The sequence below is a fragment of the Naegleria lovaniensis genome (genome assembly GCF_003324165.1).
Source record: "Naegleria lovaniensis strain ATCC 30569 chromosome Unknown tig069, whole genome shotgun sequence".
In the NCBI taxonomy this organism is placed as follows: domain Eukaryota; phylum Heterolobosea; class Eutetramitea; order Acrasida; family Naegleriidae; genus Naegleria; species Naegleria lovaniensis.
In genome coordinates, this window is record NW_025407891.1 from 24,537 (window position 1) to 44,014 (window position 19,478).

The 19,478-nt window shown below is 38.1% G+C and overlaps 8 protein-coding genes across 8 annotated transcripts; 3 read left to right on the forward strand and 5 right to left on the reverse strand.

Annotated features, from left to right (window-relative positions):
• Positions 1–47: 47 nt before the first annotated feature.
• On the reverse strand, positions 48–2,636 carry C9374_013613 (uncharacterized protein; the record flags this gene model as incomplete). The annotated part of the gene is made up of 1 exon (XM_044689509.1): positions 48–2,636. The coding sequence occupies one exon, from the start codon at positions 2,634–2,636 to the stop codon at positions 48–50; it is 2,589 nt and encodes an 862-aa protein (XP_044541887.1).
• Positions 2,637–2,729: 93 nt separating this feature from the next.
• Positions 2,730–3,731, reverse strand: C9374_013614 (uncharacterized protein; the record flags this gene model as incomplete). The annotated part of the gene is made up of 1 exon (XM_044689510.1): positions 2,730–3,731. One exon carries the CDS (start codon positions 3,729–3,731, stop codon positions 2,730–2,732), a length of 1,002 nt encoding a protein of 333 aa, XP_044541888.1.
• A 79-nt stretch (positions 3,732–3,810) lies between these two features.
• On the reverse strand, positions 3,811–5,772 carry C9374_013615 (uncharacterized protein; the record flags this gene model as incomplete). The annotated part of the gene is made up of 1 exon (XM_044689511.1): positions 3,811–5,772. One exon carries the CDS (start codon positions 5,770–5,772, stop codon positions 3,811–3,813), a length of 1,962 nt encoding a protein of 653 aa, XP_044541889.1.
• A 329-nt stretch (positions 5,773–6,101) lies between these two features.
• Positions 6,102–7,931, reverse strand: C9374_013616 (uncharacterized protein; the record flags this gene model as incomplete). Its single annotated transcript, XM_044689512.1, has 1 exon — positions 6,102–7,931. The coding sequence occupies one exon, from the start codon at positions 7,929–7,931 to the stop codon at positions 6,102–6,104; it is 1,830 nt and encodes a 609-aa protein (XP_044541890.1).
• A 1,870-nt stretch (positions 7,932–9,801) lies between these two features.
• Positions 9,802–12,456, reverse strand: C9374_013617 (uncharacterized protein; the record flags this gene model as incomplete). Its single annotated transcript, XM_044689513.1, has 1 exon — positions 9,802–12,456. One exon carries the CDS (start codon positions 12,454–12,456, stop codon positions 9,802–9,804), a length of 2,655 nt encoding a protein of 884 aa, XP_044541891.1.
• Positions 12,457–12,671: 215 nt separating this feature from the next.
• Positions 12,672–14,918, forward strand: C9374_013618 (uncharacterized protein; the record flags this gene model as incomplete). Its single annotated transcript, XM_044689515.1, has 4 exons — positions 12,672–13,821; positions 13,927–14,036; positions 14,111–14,639; positions 14,743–14,918. The coding sequence occupies 4 exons, from the start codon at positions 12,672–12,674 to the stop codon at positions 14,916–14,918; spliced, it is 1,965 nt and encodes a 654-aa protein (XP_044541892.1).
• Positions 14,919–14,977: 59 nt separating this feature from the next.
• Positions 14,978–16,861, forward strand: C9374_013619 (uncharacterized protein; the record flags this gene model as incomplete). Its single annotated transcript, XM_044689516.1, has 1 exon — positions 14,978–16,861. The coding sequence occupies one exon, from the start codon at positions 14,978–14,980 to the stop codon at positions 16,859–16,861; it is 1,884 nt and encodes a 627-aa protein (XP_044541893.1).
• A 291-nt stretch (positions 16,862–17,152) lies between these two features.
• Positions 17,153–18,922, forward strand: C9374_013620 (uncharacterized protein; the record flags this gene model as incomplete). The annotated part of the gene is made up of 2 exons (XM_044689517.1): positions 17,153–17,472; positions 17,599–18,922. 2 exons carry the CDS (start codon positions 17,153–17,155, stop codon positions 18,920–18,922), a joined length of 1,644 nt encoding a protein of 547 aa, XP_044541894.1.
• Between the last annotated feature and the right edge of the window lie 556 nt (positions 18,923–19,478).

Here is a 19,478-nt window from a genome sequence, read left to right on the forward strand (position 1 = left end):
GTATTATTTGTGCATTATTATTGGACGCCACTACCCTTTCACAACAATTACTTTTTCTTAGCCTTGACTGGAGCAGGTTTTCCTCCTCGGCCAATATTAGACTTCTTAATTTCTTTCTCCTTTCTCTTTTGTGAGACTTGTTGCACACGCTCAATATTAGCAAATATTTCCTTCCAGAATGGATGATTTTCGTCATCAATTTTGTATACATCAAGCTCAGCATCACGAGGATTGACTCTGTTAGGATGCATGTGTGTGCGCTTACCAGGTCGAATTGGACTTGGCATTTCCACTCCTCCTTCAGAATCTACCTTCTTAACGTATGCTCCAAATCTGTGCATGAGTTCCATCTTGGATTTGAAATCTAGAGTGTCGTTTTGACCCAAAGCACGTGAGTAGTTGGTGAGTACAAGTCTAGCTACAGTGTCTGGAGCGGTATTGGACTCAATAATTTCATCAAAGTTTCTTTCAAGTGGAGCAAATTTGGCATATTTTCCAGTTTTACCTGCATGATGATACAGACCACTGGAGAATGGAACGTCTCTGATATAAGCCAACGTTTCAAACTTTGGTTCATAAACAAATCTTTTCAATAGATACACTCTTTGTCTCACTTTTTCAAAGAGGGTTGACACGTGGTTCTTCAATGGAAGGCCTTCGTAGTCTGCCATATACGCTTGAACAGCTCTAGATATTTCTTTTTTCCTTTCAACTGGATTTTCCTCATCTCCATAATAATAAGCATCCTCATGGTCGAAATCTTCATTTGGTTGTTCAAGTTTAAATCGGTTATCAATGGCTATCCTATTCAAACGCTTCTTTGACAGTAACTCTTCAATTCTTCCATTTAAACTTTGGAATGTGTCTTCTTGGTACATTTTATCTTTAGAAACAAAGGTATGTAAATTATCTCTGGTAATTCCATATTTAGTTTCCAACTTGCGTTCTCTCTCTTCAATGAAATTTCTCTCAGATTCTGGAAGATATGGAATAGCCGCTGATCCTCTTTTTCTTACGACTGTATCAAAACAGTCCTCTGCCATACGTTTGATGGTTTCAGGTTGCAACAAGACGCCAACAACACCTCCAATTTGTAAGGTGAAAAGTTTGCTATTGAAGTAGTCCAACAGTTTTTCAGCGAGCATCGATGTTGAAATTTCTTGTTTGTATGGCTCCAACACTTGTGGAGTAAGTTGTCCTTCTTTGGACAATCGTTCCAAATCTTTGGCAGCCTTTGTCTCAACAGCCTCCATGTTCACAAAATAATCAGGATCGAATAAACTATACAGAGTTGCTCTTGTTTCTGGCTTGTCAAAATTGTCCTCAAGTTCCTTTCTGGAAGTAGTTTCAAGAGACGAAGATTCAGCCAATAATGGGTAGATTTCTTGAAGTTCAGTAGCTCTCTCCTTGTCCTCCATGCTCTCCAAAATCTTTCTTGCAAGATTTTGATAATTTTTCATATAACTAAAAAGAAATTCGTACTGCTCATCTCTTACAAGGTTTTTAGCAAGCAGTTGTTTCATCATTGGAGTAAAGTTTGATCCGTGCTCAGCTCCCATTTCAGATAATGTAGGAATTAGGCCTCTTTTAGAAAGAAGAGCCTGTTGCTCTGCAAGTAACCGAGGGGTAGTACCAGTATACATTCTGTCAAGATACTCTGCATATTTTTCGTTCATCTCAATATCTACTTTGAGGATATCCTCTTCATCCTGGGTCTTTTTTCGCATTTGGAGCGATTTGTTCGACTCAGCTCCCTCTTCTGATTCCTCAGATTCAGATCCTCTTTTTCTTTCTCTCTTTTTAGCACCCTTCTTTTTTGTGCTTGCCGCTTTTTCACCTGCATTTGGTGTTTTCTTTCCTTCGAGTCTTCTTAAGTATTTCTTCTTTTCAATTTCTTCACTCAATGCGCTCTTGTCTACAAACGTTGATGGTTCAACTAAATCTTCTTCCATTACAATAGCATCATCATCAACAGGTGCAGTAGTACCACTCGATTCTTCACTATTCTTGTTAAGTTTCTTTTGAAGTTCCTTGAGTTTTTGAGCCTCTTTTAACAAGTTTTCTGCTTCCTCTTTTGAAATTGTTCGTTTAGCTTTGGGTGTGGCTGAAGTACCAGTACTAGTAGATGGTGTGGTGCCAGTGGTTGGACTTGTTTGTTCGCCTTCTGTGGTTCTTGGTTTGTAGTAGGGTTTCTTGACGTATTGTGTACTTTGGGTGGTTTGTTGTGTTCGTTGGTATGGTTGTTTGGTACCTCCTTGTTGATTACTGAATTGTCTTCTCTCTCCTTGTTGTGAGTTACTATTGTTGAATCTTCGTTCACCACCTCCATATTGCTGTTGTTTGTTTTGTTGTCTATCATAGTTCTTCACAAAAGGTTTACGTTCCCCTTGTGGCTTTCTGTCAGAACTTGATGGAGATGACGAAGACTGGCTTTCATCGGCACATTGAATAGAGCACGAAGAAAAATGTCTTGAAGTATTATGATGATTATTGAAAATTAAATTTGATGAAGTATGTGTTGCTACCATTCCAGAGGGTGTTGTTGTTGATGATGATGCAGAGAACAAGAATTTACTCATCACCAACTTGTTCGACCCTCGCGAGCAAGGATTGAGCAAGGTCGCATAGAGTCTCATTTTTTCAAAACAAAAAAATATTAATTTACAACAGCAATTATTATTAATATTATTATTATTGTTTATATTGAGTTGATATTAATTATAATAATATTACTTGTTGTTTCTTTTAAAAAGTGTCCATATATTCTTCAATACATTGTTTCTTTTGTCCTCTCCGATTGGTTCAATATTATTCTCTTGTTCATCATCAAGAACGCATGGATGTGTTGGTTTTAATTTAATGAACCATCCACCTTGCACTGCTTCATCCTCAGTCTTTGCTCCCACGCTACATATCCAACCACAGTAGCCTCCACCTTGGAGCTTGATGACCTTGTCATCATTGGTCAATTGGGAACTTCCATTACTCATGTATCCATTATGGTGGAAGGAAGCATCAAAACTGAATGGAGTTCCTGTCAAATCACACAATGCATTGGCATCGTCCATGTGAGGAGCTTCACATCCAAAACAAGATGCATAAGGTATTTGTGTTTGATTGACAGTATGATGGGAGCAATGCCCAACTGATTTTGCAAATCTAAAATCCCCCGTATGGACATTTAAGGTTGAGGGATCTACTCGAATCTTGTACCATGTAGTATAGACATCTGTGTCGTTGGCAGACCATGGCTTTCTTGAAGGAATCTTGTACATGGAAATATTTCTATCAGGATGTGGCAAAGTCAGATAGAAATGATTGGGAGCACCTTGATAAAAAGTGAATGGGCCTAAGCCACAAACGTGAATTTCTTGTAAACGGTATGACACGCAAATTTCAAAGAAGCGTTTACATGTTAACATGAAATTTCTCCAAGAGTGATCATCATCCTCAATCATCATGAAAATTGACAATAATATTTCATCAGGTAATCTGTTGATGGATCCATACTTTTGAATGTACATCATGTAGTCAATCACGTCACTCATGGAGATTTGTTTTAATTCTGCTAATGAGATGGGTACCGCATTTGAATTGCCACAGGTACTGCTGCTCCCTACAATATAATCCTCACCTCTCTCCTCCATTTGTATTGCATGATTAATCACTTTTCGCGAAACAATATTATTGGAGAGCAATGCTTGTGCAAGCAGAGGTATGACTTGTTTCATTTTTATTGAGGAGGGTCAAATGGACAAAGTTCATCATGAAACTGTTCCAAATTGGGAACCATAAAGGATGACCTCTCAACTACTGGATTGAGTGTACGACTGGAGGACCAGTTGTGTCCAAGCTAGATGCCACATGTTGAACGACATGTTGGCATGCAGATATTCCTTCAGACAAGGACTTGCACGTGTTGAGGATGGTGTTCCACGTTTCATCGTTTTTCTTTGGTTGTGCTGCCATGACGGCTTTGGACTCCCTAGCTTTTTTGAAAAGCATCTTTTTCTTTTCATGAAGGTTTTTAAGTTGTGACAACTCCAAATCCTTTTCTTCCACAATTTTGGAGAGCCTGTCGTTTTCGCAATTCAATCTTGCAATTTCAGACGAGCTTTGACTGACGCTTTCGAATGCAGTTCGAAGATGTGACAAGTCATTCTCAAGCCTGCTGTTTTCACTTTTAAGTTTCTCAATGGTTTCTGCCGCAGTAAGTTTCATTTCATCAAGAGAATGTTGAAGCTCTTTTTGTTTGTTTGATTCTTCTTTTAACTTTCGTTCGTAATCCTTTTCGATCATGGACAACTTTTGTTCCAATACTCCATTACTTGACTCAATATCCTTTATGAGATCTAGACTGAATTTTTCTGATTCATTTGACCGTTTCAGCTCATGAATCATTCTTTCTATTTCTAAGGAATGTGTCGAGTTTTTCTCCTCAATTTCCTCCTTCAATCGTTTGACTTGTTCAAGTAAAATATTAATTTTCAGGTCACTCTTTTGAAGTAGATTTTCATATCTTTCCAACTCGGCATCGTATTCTTCCTCCAACTCTTCGCTTCGTTTTTGATATTTTGCATAACTCTCACTCAGTACTTGCAAATCATGACAAGTTTCTAAATATTTTCGTTTATAATAGGTGGCTTCATCTTCTTTGGAAGGAAAATTCGTTTTAGCATTACCTGGTGTTTGAAAATTGCTCTCACTTTCTCTGTTGTTTGAAGGAGTAGTCACCACCGTTTCTGTAATGTTCGAAATTGTCCCCGTTAAGGGACTTGTTGAGCGTCTTCTTCTTCTTCTGTTCCTTTTTGTTTCACCGATATTCATCAAGCTTTGTTCCTCATCTTCTTCGTCCTTTGATTCAGCATAGGCCAATCTTGCATTTGAACGGTTTAATTCATCCATCAGATCCTCTTTCGAGAGGTTGAACCCTTCCACTTGATCCTCTTCTGGTGGACTGTTAATGTCAATAATTTCATCTTCCTCGTCTGACTCGATATTCTCTTCCAACTCTTCTTCGTCATCATCTTCTTCGTCGTCACCAGAAAGATTTCCCGAGTAACTACTTGCTTTTAAGGTTGGACTGGTGCCTCGAAATCCATGTGAGGGAGGTGGAGATTTTGATTTTGAAGGAACCACTCGCTGTTGAGTCGAATGATCGATCAATATATTCAATTCCTCCTCATCATCGTTCAACATGTTCATACCACTCGCATCTTCATCTTCTGTTGAAACATCCGAAACAACTGGTTGATATCGAGGAGAAAGGTGGTGTGGCGTCAGATGATGTATGATGTTATTTACAAGTGCACGGGAAGGAGATGCCAGTCGTTCCGAGCCATGATGCAATAAATTATCAATATTGAGGTGGATGTTAGGAGGATGATATTGAGCTCTAGGAGATAGTTGGAGTAATTTAGAGGGTGAGGCTGAAGCTGTAAGAGGAGAGGTGATAAGTGTGGGAATTAAGGGATTGAGAGGTTTTGGGGTCGTTGATGATAACGATGGCGTATCTCTATGAATACCATTGTTGAGATCCTTGCTGCTCTCACTCGCTTGTGCAAGAGTTGATTCTTGAAGAGGAGTTGTTGCAACGTTGGATGAAGTCTCTTCCATGCTTATTTGTTGTTGAGGAGAGTTGTGATGATCTTCGGAAGAAGGAGGTGATGCAATATTGATGGAGTCCATGTCATCATGGAAATGATTCATTATCACCTCCCCAGTTTCCGAAGATTCTTCATCACTGGAAGATAAATCTTGTTCATAATCCATGTTGTGGTTGTTCGTGATCATCCTGGGAGCTGCTAGTATTCTACCTGTTTGAAAATAACGATGATCTTGTGCTACTCGGATTGATACAATCTCATAAAGTTTGTTGTTTCAAACGATGGCTTTTTTATGATTTGAGGAAATTCGTAAACGTTGGTTGATGGAGATACGATTCATCGCCTTTGAATCAAATCCAAACTGCAACAGCTGTTATGCTGTTGAACTTGTATGAGCTATGAGTTTGCATAAAAACACATTCTTAATACAATTATCAAAATTATTTAATGTTCTTATTTACATTGTTTTCTAGCGATTATGATAGAAACTTAGAATTAGCAGAAAAAGTTAAGTTGTTCATCTTCTTCATTCACAAGAGGCATATCAAACATTTGAATGGAATCAATGATTTCAGCCATTTCCTGATGTTGCATGGACATGATATCTTCATCAGTAGATAAATGAACAAAGTTTTGTTGTACAGGATTCATCATTGGATGGTTTTGATAAACGTTAGAGGTATACTGTGGTTGCTGATGCATGTTTGAAGTGGCAAACTCCTCACAAAAGATTTCATCTAGCGTTCGTTTTAAGGCTCTGTTGTCACCTCCATAATTAGAATGAGAAGTGGATTGGGATGGAGCTTGATAATATTGAATTGGTTGGTATGAAGACTGTTGCGTTTGGAATGTGGATTGTCTTCCGTATTGCTTTTGGAAATCCATCTCAAGAATGTGATTCTTCATCAAATTGCCAACATTACTGTTTCCAGTATTTGTTGTTGAGGTGTGATTGTTCCAAGATGTGTTGTCAATGGTATAGGTTGGTGGTGGATTATTCATCATGTTTGCCATCATGGATGCCAATGTATTGCTTGATTGTTGGTTTGAGGAAAGCGTTGTATTCGAGTAGCTAGTTTGTGGAAGTCTTTGTGAAGTATGGTTTGCAAATTCCATGCCAAGTGGAACTGTTCCTTGAGACAGAACGCTGTTTCGTGTAGTGTTGTTACTATTATTGATTGGTCTCTGTGCGTTGAAAGGATTGCAGTTGGTGGACGAGACATGTGGTTGGTGATATTGTTGTTGTTGTTGAGGTTGTTGGAATTGATGAAGAGAGGTTGTCTTGTGATACATGTTGTTGTTGTTGGCAGCCAAGGATGACGACGAGACTCCAACAAAAGTACTTGGTGCTCCTCCAACCGTCGAGATTTGCTTCTCTTCCTTAACACTTCCTTCTAGTTGAGTCTTTCTCAGTTTGGTCTTGTTAGCATCGTTTTGGATGGCGTTACTGCTGCTTCTCACTCTTCGCTTCTTGTTGGTTGGTGAGGATGGTTCTTGTGGAACAGGTCTTGAAGTTGGTTTGTTGTTGGCAGATGTGACGCTCGAGGTGTTTGTTGTTGCTGTGACAGTTGCAGAGGAGGCATCAAATGATTGAACACGGTCAATAATTTGATCGATCAAGTCATTATCCATGGACTTTCTGAACATGTAGGCATTCTCAATACCGTACTTGTTGTTTCCTTTACCTAACGAATTTCTCTTGGCCTTAATCATGAGATAGTAATGCTCTTCTGTCTTGGCAGCATCATTATCAGTCACTACGAATGGTATCACAAAGAGTTTCACTGTTCCATTACAACCTTTACCATGACTCTTCACTCTGAATGCCACCTTAGGTGGTTGATTTGAGTTCAAGGTTGTGGTTGTGGTTGCTACTGAACATGTCTTGGAATTATTTCGTGTACCATTACACGATACAACTGAGACCTTATCATTCTTTTTAACTGAACTGAATGTTATTGGAAGAATCTTCTTGATCAAGTGACTTGCACAAACAACAGTGGAGGAAAGACCTTCTTCAGCCAAGTACACACTCACTGACTTTTCTGTTTGAATGTCAAGCGAAGTATGTTCTGTACTCTTTCCTAACAATGAAATCTCTACAGAGTTGTTGTTAATGTCTGTTCTCTTCTTGGTATAAAGTTGGAATGGTGACAAAATTTTAGTGAGCTGGATGGATGGAGTTTGAGAGTTGTTAGTGCTTGAATCGTCAGAGTTATTGTTACTCGATGATCCATTGAGCATGTCTCTGAGGAAGAGTTCTTGTCTTTGAGTAGTCATGGTGGTGTTCATGGTAATTGTGGTTGGGTTATGGTTGTATTGCATAAAGATGGATGAGGGAGGTGATGAATGATTTGGTTGATCTTGTCAACAAGAGTTAATACAGGTTGGAGAATGATTACAGAGCTAGAGAGAATGTCTAGAGAGAGGTAATTGGAGATATCAATGCTCAACGACAAGTATCGCTATTTCTTTGAGAAAAAGTACAAAATGCAAAACAATGTCGTTGTAGAAATAAATGATGATTCGCCACAGATTTGTCACTCACTCTCAGTTATCAAGCTGTGTAATTGTTAATGGTGACTGATGAATGTAATATTTTGAGAGGTAATGAAGTGATCCACAAAGTGTTATTACTCTCAAAAGTGAGGGGTTATTGAAAAGGTTGTCTGACAGGGCGGGAACAAGCACAACGTAATTACGATAGTTGAGTGAATGAGTGGTTGCGCCTCTAGAGGATTGTGTTTTACAACTGACAATTGAAATATTATGTCAGTTAGAGCGGTTATCAGATAGAACCGTTAGAGAAGGATGATCAAAGTGATGCAAAGTGTTGTTACTAGTATTTTCGAACGTTCCGTAAAGACTGGACGAATGGCCTGGATGAATTCTTTACGCTGGTGATGATGATGCTACAAGAGACGCGATTCAGAGAGTATGTACAATAAATAGAAATGATAAATATCTCTCTCGAAAAGTAAAAGTCTAGTTTGGCTAAATTACAATAGTTGGATAATCAACCGATGATAATGAAATAGAGATAAAGAGAGCGGAATCAGTAAAATCTTCAGTGAGAGAATTATGTGCGGACAAGGAACTACCAAGTAAAAACAATGAAACAAAATGCTTTCGACAATGATGAGAACAATGCTATTACTAACGATGATAAATTGCACACAACCGCTGTTGTTGTTGTCTTCGTGTGTTAAACTCCTCAATCCAAACCTCGTCAAAGAATATTTTTTAAAATTTGATTGTGTGATAAAGACAAGAAGGCACAACTCTGGGTGAATCTTGCTCTTTTTTGCTGTGGTCCCACAAAGGCAGTTGAAACTGTTCTGGGAAGGGCTTGTCCCGTTAAAACGGAGTTTGTTTCTGAAAGAGTGGATGGCAAGATGTGTTGACGTGTTGACCACAAGATTGTCGTCTTTAGAGTTCAGTGTTTGTAACAAGGTTGTTGCCTATCAAGTTCAACGTGTTGAATTGTTGTTGTTTGTATTGATGTTTTTTTGAACTTGTGAAAGTGCTGCGCTTAAAACTTTACAGATTCAGCACAACGTTCGTGGTGTTGTCAAGTGCTGTTGTTTGAAGGCTGAGTGCAAAGACAAACGACATGATGTGTCGTCAAAATTGGATAATTTCCTCACCTTAGATGAAGGATACTTTCATTCCTCTCAAGAAGTGTCAAAACAATGCTTGATGTGCTTGAGGTAAAAAGCAACGTCATTTCAAATTAGCGTCAAATTTTCACTTATTTCACACACATTGTAGAATGATGGCTATTTTGCAACCATTGTTGAGGGGTGAAGGGACAGGTGTTGACAGCGTGGATGTAACGCAACATCGAATCTCATATAAGAATAAATATCGAATGCATATATTATTGAGTTAACAGTTGAAATATTCGTATATATCAAGTGGAAATGTATTCATATGTTCCATTTAACATTGAATATCTCTCTGATAGGAATGGTTATTTTCAAGCACTTTTTAGACTCTAGGTTAATTTTCATCCATTTTCGTTTAGATTAAGCCGTTCATCAATTATAAACATCAATTAACGATAAGTAGTCAACAGACGAGAACACTTGTTGTTGACTTGTCGCTCGCTTGATGACAATCATTGAGGAATTTGCACCAAATAGATACAATGTCATCCTGTCAAATTGATAGAGTGTTATAGAAAGCACCACAGCTATTGTTGTGGTGGAGTCCAAATAATTTTGTTCTCCCGAATGGAGAAACCTTTCTTTGCCAACAACTCTTCATTGTCCAAAAAGGTAGAAATGTCGAATATTCTGTTTTTAGCGACCTCATTCTTGAATTCCTTAATGGAAATGCTAATTTCAGTGTCGTTTTCCTCGTCTTCATCGAACATTGTAGAAATTTTAGCTTTGACCATCTCATTGAGAATGTGTAACAATAATTGATGGTCATCTGTTGGAGACTGGAGATATCTTTTGAATTTTCGTTTCAAAGAGCCAGCGACAGAGTATTTTTGAGTTGAAATAAAACTTTCCAACATGACAGAGATGGCTGTGTTGACGTCGCTATCAGTGACAGAGGACCTCAAATGCATCTTGGCACTTGCTTCAGCCATTCTAATAATGGACTCCAAATGTCTTGCTGTGATGGTTAAACCACTTCCTTCTTCAGAACGAGTTCTCAACTCTGAATAAAATTGAGTAATTTTCTCATGGTTGGCAAGAGCAAGAGAAGGACGTAGTCTCTTTGCAACAATGATGTATTTCTTTAGCATTTCTTGAGGTATTGGATCTCTATTTTGGAGATATGCTTCATCATCCTTCTTTCCATCTCTTTCATCAAGAAGTTCTCGTATGGCAGCTTGTTGCTCTTGAGTTTTTCTAATAGCAGCTTGTACGGGATGGTTTTTGAAGTGACTATTCACAACAAACAGTGCCAAGTTTTCGTCAATTTTTTCGTCAACTATATCTCTTACAATGAAAAGAATGTCAAATCGAGAGAGAATAGGTTCTGATAGTTCAACATTCTGATGGAATGTTTTGGATGTATCATATCTCCCTTTGATAGGATTGGCTGCAGCAATGACAGCACATCGAGCCTGAAGTGTAGTGACAATACCTGCCTTTGAAATTGAGATACTCTGTTGTTCCATGGCTTCATGGATAGAGGTTCTATCTTGGTCATTCATTTTGTCGAACTCATCAATCATACAAACTCCTTCATCGGCCAGCACTAAAGCACCTCCTTCGAGAGTCCATTCACCAGTAATTGCATCCTTCTTGACAGCAGCTGTTAAACCTACTGCTGAAGAACCTTTACCTGTTGTATAAACTGCTCGAGTGGCTGTTTTTTCAATATATTTCAAAAATTGAGATTTGGCTTTTCCTGGATCTCCTAGAATAAGTACATTGATGTCACCTCTTGTAGTGTGTTCTGCTGAAACTCTTCGAACTCCTCCAAATAAACTCAAAGCAATACCTCTTTTGATATCTTCATGGCCAAAAATTGAGGGAGCAATGGATTTCACAAGTTTCTCGAAAATGTAAGGATTTCTGGCCAATTCTTGCAGTTTTCGTTCATCTTCTTTAGTGATGGCCTCATTTCTCTTGTCAAATAATTTCTCAACGTAATTCGCTTCAATTATTGTCGCAAAGACTGGAAATCCTTGTTTAACATTGAGGAAAGCATCATAATTTTGTTTAAAAACTCCTACTACAATGACTTCTTCTCCAGGTCTTGCACAATCAATTAAATCGTTTGTTAAAATTACATCTTTGGATCGAGGAATTCTTCCTGCAGGGACAGTACCTGGTGGCTCTTGAATGGTAATCTTTTGATAATTGGAGTAGAGCGTCTTGGCTTCATTAATGACAAAACAATTCTTTCCTGCACAGCCAGGGCAGCTGGATGGCTTTGCAACTTCGGAGGCACTTCGAACAGTTACAGGATTCAATCGTTCACCACACTTGACACAATCATAGGATACAAGTTTTAGCTGAGGGAACATGGCAGTTCTTCTTGTGATCACTCCTCGAACAGCGATCAATTGGTTCAAAGTAGAATGTCTGAGGTCTCGAATGGATTCAACAGCTGGCAGATTCTTGATACGAACATGAATTATTTCGTCCTTGTCAAGAGTAAAACCAGCATAATTTGGGAAATATCGATTGACAATTTGTCTGAGAGCTTCTTCCATAATTTCAATGATTGCATCAGGTTCCTCTGTAAGGAATATTAACAGAAATGGCTCTACTGAAAGGTCAGAAAAGTTGACAACAAGAGACTTCTTGTTATTGGCCACCACATTTTTGATGGCTTCCATATAGACATCCTTTTTTTGTTCCGTGAAAAACTTCTTGAATGCTTTCACGATTCGATCTCGCTTTTTGCTGATGGTCAGCTGTTCTCGAAGATTGTTCAATAAATCTTCGAACCGACCATCATTTTCATCTTCATCATCGTCATTGAAGGCATCATTATTTTCTTCGTCATTGTTTTCGTCGTCATTGAACAAGGTGTGAAAGACGGCATTATCAGCGGCACTCCAACTTTTTCTTTCATTTCTCTGGAGTGCCTGTTCCACTTCGTTTTCCGTTTCCTCCTCCGCTTCTCGGTTTTGCATTTGCTCTTCAGCTCTCATTCTTTCATGATAACTCATGGGCTGATATTCTTCGTTATCAATGTATTGTTCATCATAAAAATCCTCTTCATGGGGTTCGGCTCGATAATCTTCTTCTAAAACATCATCGGCAAATAAATCTTCTCCTTCATCGTTCTCATCTTCGTCATCGAACGGAATTTCATCTTCAAACATGTCTTCTTCTTGTGTTTCTCGTGTGTTGTCATCAAAACCGTTGTTTGACATTTTTTATTTTTTTGAATTTCAACAAATAGCGTTGGCGGAATGTGAAGTGGCGGGAGTGAATTTCATCTTTCCACTCAATTTTTCTTTGCAATTTATTAATGAAGGGCTTTTTTTGATCTTTCAAATAATCTCACTTGAGTATTTGAGAGAAGAGAATTATTTTGTGGTCTGTCTGGTCTCAATGACATTTTGATTACAATCTCATCGCTTAAAAAATGAATCTTCATGTGTGGTCGTTAGTAGCACCAACCACTTCAAGGATCATGTGCCACAAGCAACAACAACGACTCGGTGCAATCATGATGGTGGCGCTCTTGGCTGTTGTGATGATCATGTCATCATCATGTGCCGCTGAGTCGCTTGTTCACACTCCAACGAATCATCACATTACTATTCAACAAGTTGCATTTCAATTACCGGAGAGTGGTTTTTCAATGAGATTCAAAGCCTTGGATCGATCAAGCCAACAAGTGCATGAAGGAACGGCGATTCGATATAAAAATGAAAAAACAGAATCGTTGAATGTGATTTTGGAGAGCGGAATTTTGGGAATGATGACATTCTTTGATTCGAGAAGTTTACATGCTTTTATGAAACCTGTTCAAGAGGGTGGTGTGGAAATTTCACAACATACAGACAAGTCCAATGGTGTCACTCAATGTATTCACATCAATTATGACGCTCCTTGGAATGCTTTTGATAATGGAATGGGATTGAGCAAAATGTTGAACAAGGTTACTTTCAAAGCAGTTCCTCCAAAGAGTGTCACATTTGATAAGGAAGTGAACACTCATTGTGTCAACAACAAGCTTGACATGTATTCATTTTCGTTTATGGATGAAAGTATGGTGTTATGTGCCAATGGAACCACTCCAGTTTTTATCATTTCCAAGTCATTGGTTGTTTCTATTAGTGAATTCACACTCACTGAAGAGAAGACTGGTTTTTCTGCTCAACCAACATTACACGAAAAGCTGTTCTTGGATCAAATGGATCACCTTGTTTCAAATTGTACCTATTACGACAGAAAATATCTTGCTGAATATTTTGGTAAGAAAAATATTCACGCCAAGCAAGATACCACTGCAAGGGATATTCTTGAGAAATATCTCACAAAATATAGAGTGAGCGCAAAATATGGACTTCCGTTACCAATCATTGAAGAAAAGGCCTCATATCGTTTGTCATTGGACTCTTCTCAAAGAAGGAGCTCCTCAAACGAAGGCTCATTATGGTTCCTTAATGAACAAGAATCTTGTAGCAGCGGTCACATGAGAGATGAAAAATCATGCGTCTCATATCTCACAAGAAAGTCCTCCGGAGCTGCTCAAAGCAAGCCAACGTGTATTTTCCTTCATGGTGCAGGTACGTGTGGCCTTGTTGAATAATTATTTTCATAATTAACTTTCATTCAATATGGAACATCTATTCAATGAACAATAATATTTATTTTACCATTTCAATGAATAGGTGGACAAGAGGATTTACCTCCACAAAAAGATTTTAAGGAATATTGGGGCAACGTTTTGGCTTACACAGATCATTGTGGAGATGTGTGGTTTGGAAGACGTGATACTAAGGTGAGTAACTAGTATGATCGTGCAATGGTGTGAAATGACACTTGCATCAACATCATGGATCTAACAACATGTAGAACAGAGGATGGGATGATGAATCTTTGCAAGATTATTATTGCTCCACTGCATTGTTAGGTAGCGGAAATTCAACCAAGATTCAAAATACTCTTCTCTATACTCACTCAATGGGTAATTTAATCATTGCAGCTGCATTCATGAAAGGAAAATGCTCTATTGATATGTCAACTTCTCAATGGTTTACAATGGGAGCTCCATTTAATGGTTCAGTAGTTTCAAGAACATTACAAAACATCTGTCACGATTATTATTACAACAATTTCCCATTGAATTTGAAGGCTCTCTATGGATTTATTGCAACAGTTGGTGGGTATTGTGTGAAAGGAACACCCAATGCCTATCAAAGCTATATTTCAGTTGAAGAAGGTTATTGTTCACCGCAAGGAGTTTGTATTCATGACTTGTATGAACATACTGATCCGTATGACACGGGAAGACTTTGTGGAGATGATCCTATTGGATTGTTGACACATTATAGTATTGCCTTGGAAATTGTACATTGGGTTGCAGATTATGGAACTACTTCCGGTAGGTATTAATGAAATGTTCAGAACAAAATACTAACATTTGGTGTTAAATGAATCGTTTATTCATGAACTTGTCTTTTTTTGAAACTCTCATTATTGAACAGATGGATTTGTGACATTTAAGAGCTGTCAAATGGATGAGGAAAAGAAATTTTCAGATAATGGTCCATCTACGGATTGGTACAAGGCAATGGTCAACCATGCTGATGAAACTTGTAGAAATGGAGATGGATGGTGGGGCTCCGATAGAAAACCATGCTCTTTCTATAAAAAACAATAAATTATTTTTTGCCTCATCATTCAAAGTTTAAGGCGTTGTTCATAATAATAAATTAAAAAATGCCCAGAAGGATCATCAAAAGAAAATCCTATTCAACTTGCTCCGAAGCAACTCCCAGTTGCAATAAAGAAGAAAATCTGCAACATGTAAATGATAATAATGGTGATATAATTTTTGATTTAGTGATGGCTGAAAATGATTCCGGCAATATCGGAAGTGATGATGGTCATGGTTCAACAACAGAACATGATAACGAACAGAAATTATTACTACCAACAGCTCTACCAGAAACACACAAAAATTTAAAGAAGAAGCGAAGGTTCCATAAAGCTTCTTCTTCTTCTGCAGAGTCTTCACAATGCTCTTCTAAAACAAGCCCAGAGGACAAGGAAACAGAAAAAATAACATTCACTGCTTGTGAAACAGAACAAATACCACTCCCAATAGTAGAAAAAATCCCAGAAATTCAAGATCAATTACCATCTCATGATATACAACATACTCAAGATGAAAACGAAACTAGGGATCGAAATCATGAACAAATATCACTCCCATTAGTAGAAATAACGCCAGAAATTCCATTCGTACCATTAACATTGAATGAATTTTCTAATCAACACGACAATGAAATGACAAATCAAGAGCAAGCACAACCTGTAACAGAAAGTTCACCATCAAAAAAGAGCAAGAAAATTTATACAAATGAAAGTTCAAAAGAGAATACAGCAGTCAACACTACTAAGAAAGCGTCGAGACCAAGGAAAAAGAAGAGCTCTTCAACTAACGTTGCTGACACGTTAATAATAGACAAAGATAATAAGGTATCCATTGGAGGGGACCTTTATTTAGTTAGGAAAGTGTCTAATTTACATGTTGTGGATTTGAGCAAATATTTGTCGTCGCTCTATTCCAAGAAGGATCTACCAGGACCGCTTCAAGAACTATTGGACAATAATAGATATTTGTTAACTGATGAAAAAGTGAAATTGAACCAAAAAATGTATATTACGTGTACCATGAACGCTATACAAGAAACAACCAAGAAGAAAGTATTACTAGTTCTAAAGGGAGCTGAACATATTGGAGGCAGTACCATACAATGTCACATCTGTAGAGCTCAGGATGGAGCCAAATTGATCTGTGACAACTCTACTCTCTTCAACATACTTCACTTTGTGCAAAAATATAATGTCGGTAAGGAAGAGGTCAACATGAACTTTTCATTTCCTGCCTTGCCCTGTGCAATAAGCATGTGTAAGGATTGTATTGAGACCCACGATCATGGAGATTTCGAATACTATGCAACGAATGGTCATTTTATTTGTCCTCATTGCCGATCATGTTGCGTTAACCACAAATGTTACACGAGACGTAATTATCCAAACGGAGGAATAGTGAAATACAATGGACGAAATGCAGAGGAAGTTTTTGTGAGCTTGGCTGCAAACATTAAATATGAAGCAAAACACAAAACCACAGAAACGCCTCTCACTGAAAAGAAGGAGAGCCCAAAGTCAGAAGATGGAATTGTTGTATCAAGTGAGGAGAATCAATCGGTAATGGCCATTGCCGAACCAACCGCAAAGCAGTTAGCCACATCATCCAGAAATCTGTTGAGAAACGAGACCCCTAAAACAAAAACCACCAAGAAATGCAGTGATTCTCCTAAATCTACAATTAGTGTTGTTGACAATTCAACTTCAGTGAATAACGAGTGTGTTTCTTCCTCATTGCCATACACAAGACGCGGTTTTTGTGCAAACGAACTTAAAACAAGCTCTCTTTTCAATCACGAAGCAGCCCAACAAGATCCCACAACAACGCGAAAACTTAAGCTTTCCAAAGAGGTACTACAGCTGAAAACCGATGCAGTGGCCAACTATTTGATCCATTCCTTCTCGCGTCACTTTTCACACAGGCAGAAAGAAAACTCGGGGATGTGAACTGCCAAGCAAAACGTTCACATCACATTAAAAGAAAGTCTAGAAAAAAGACCGAAAAATTCACAAAAAAACGAATCGATCCTATTCGAGACCATCATCACAGGGTACCAAGCTCATCTTTTGTGTGTCACAACAACCATTCGTTCCAGCAACACCTCGTGAATCATTCGTGCTACCATCCCAATACCCCTTTTCATCACATTTGTACACTGCGTACCTTTCCGACTGTGATTTCACACATTGTCAACAAGCGCAAATTCTCTCTCTTTCAAGTAGATACATACACACAACATGGTCTTTGAAACACAAGGGTCTGAAATTCTCTTCATTGTACTATGGTTTGTTCAATTCTTTCTCATGCTTGCATGTTCCATAGTGCTCGTTCTTTTCCGAAACAAGACACAATCCATTCGAGCCCGAGCTCCAGTCCTCTCCGTGTTATCTTCCATCGGAGCAGGAATTTATTTAGCAGCGTATACACTCTCTTACAGCGTTCCTGGAACACCATGTCAAATGATTGTCTTGTTGGCAAATGTGAGTTTTTATGTCATGTTTGCACCTTTACTATTGAGAGCTTGGAGAATTTACTTTATCTACCATTGGAATTTCAAGTGAGTATTATTATGTGTGCATTTGTTGATATTAACTCTATATGTGTCTTTTATCATTCGAAATGGAATGGTTCACCATATTTCCTGAATGTTCATATTCGAAACTCAAAACCAATTTTATAAAAGACTCATGAAAAAGCAAAAAGAACAAGATGAAGCCTCTCAACAACGAAAGAAGGAACGTGCTGCCAGCAGAAAGAATAAGACCAACATTGTTGCCACCACCAATGTCGCTCTCGACAGTAACACAACTGTTGTGGATGAATCGACCAATTTGTCAGCAAGTGCCACTGGCACATCGAGTCAAGCACCCATCTCACCTCGAGGTTCTGAAAAACAATTCAAATCAACAACTTCGACACTACAACAACAATCAACAAATAGAAATTGGCGTAATGACATTTCTGATTTACACACGCAAAATGATCAAATGTCTGTCATTGATGTCGAAGATGTTCCAACCTTATTGGATGCTACTGAAGTTTCTGAAATGATGAGAAAGAGAAGAGCAGAACAAACAAGTACTGTCAACAAGAGAAGAGCTGAAGAATCGAATCTAGTCAAATTCTTTGTGGTCATGCTCGTGGTTGTCATTGTTGTAATGTTACCTGTGAGTTTGACATATCCTAAATTGTGTCCTCATGATTTCTTGTGTCAAATCAATGAGAGAGAGACGAACAGTCCATTCATGAGTTACATCTTGTATCCAAGATTGGTAGTTCCATTACTCTTCCTTGTGGATATCATGTTGTTAATTGAGGTGGTCATGTTGAAAGATGTCAATGATTCATATTCCCTCAATACTGAAATTCGAGTGACCACAGTCATTGTGTTAATTGGATCCATTGCATATGCCACAGTTTCATTCACGAACTTGTCCTTTGCTTTTATTGTGTTGACTCAAATTTGGGTTCAAGCTGTGCACGCTACTTGCTCCTATTTCCCTGTCCTCTTACTGATTTATACTTCAATGAAACGAAATACTGACAACTCGGATGAATTGGCCAGAATGGAAGTACCAAATAATATTGACAAAATTCTGGAAAATGACGTGACCAGAGAATTATTCAAGAGACATTTATTGAATGCATTGTGTGGTGAAACCATGTTGTTTTATGAAGAAGTTGTGGCCTATAAGAAATGTACTGCAATGGATCGATCTCAAAAGGCTCCAAATATTATTGAAAACTATATCAAGGATGATGCATTGAATGAAATTAACATTGCTGGTAAAGTCAAGAAGAGAATTATTCAAAGATATAATCAAATTACCTATGAAGATGAAGTACCTGTTGATTTGTTTGACGTTGCTGTTGAAAAGATGAAATTGGTACTCCATGAAAATGGTACTTATCAGAGCTTTTTGGAGAGTCAACCGTTCAAGAATTATGTTAAAAAGATTAAGACTGGTAACAAGCTGAAGGCCATTGAGGTTGCAGGAGGAATTTAATAAGATCACACTTCTCTCTCACAGTCGTTGTTGTTATTGTTGTTTTATTAACACAATAGTTTATTGTATTTTATTTTCAAACATGCATATACATGAATGAACAGTGAGCATGATCTTTACCTTAATATCATTGATTTTTATTTACTTCAATACGAGAGTAAACATTGTTCAAGTCTTGATGAAGGAGTATATTATTTTGGAGGAGTCATGGATGTGTTTGGTAATTATAAGCTGTAACAAAGATGAGAGAATCCATGTCATTACGACAACGGTGTCCATACTACCAATTTCATGCCATGAATCCTTTGTTGTTCTCATGCACTTTCGTTATAGACGTTGAGTTTCAACACGCTGTGTAATGTACTCATGGGATGACCTTCACAATTCCATTTCGGGCCTGTGACCTCTTGCTCCAGTTCAACCCAGATTCTTCTTCATGTACCATTCAGAATGATGGAGAAAAATACCTTTTGTTGTTTCGAAAAATGGGAAGGTAAAAATCCACGACTGGATTTGTCCACTTTTTCTGGCGTTCCCAACTCCCAGAAATAGTGTT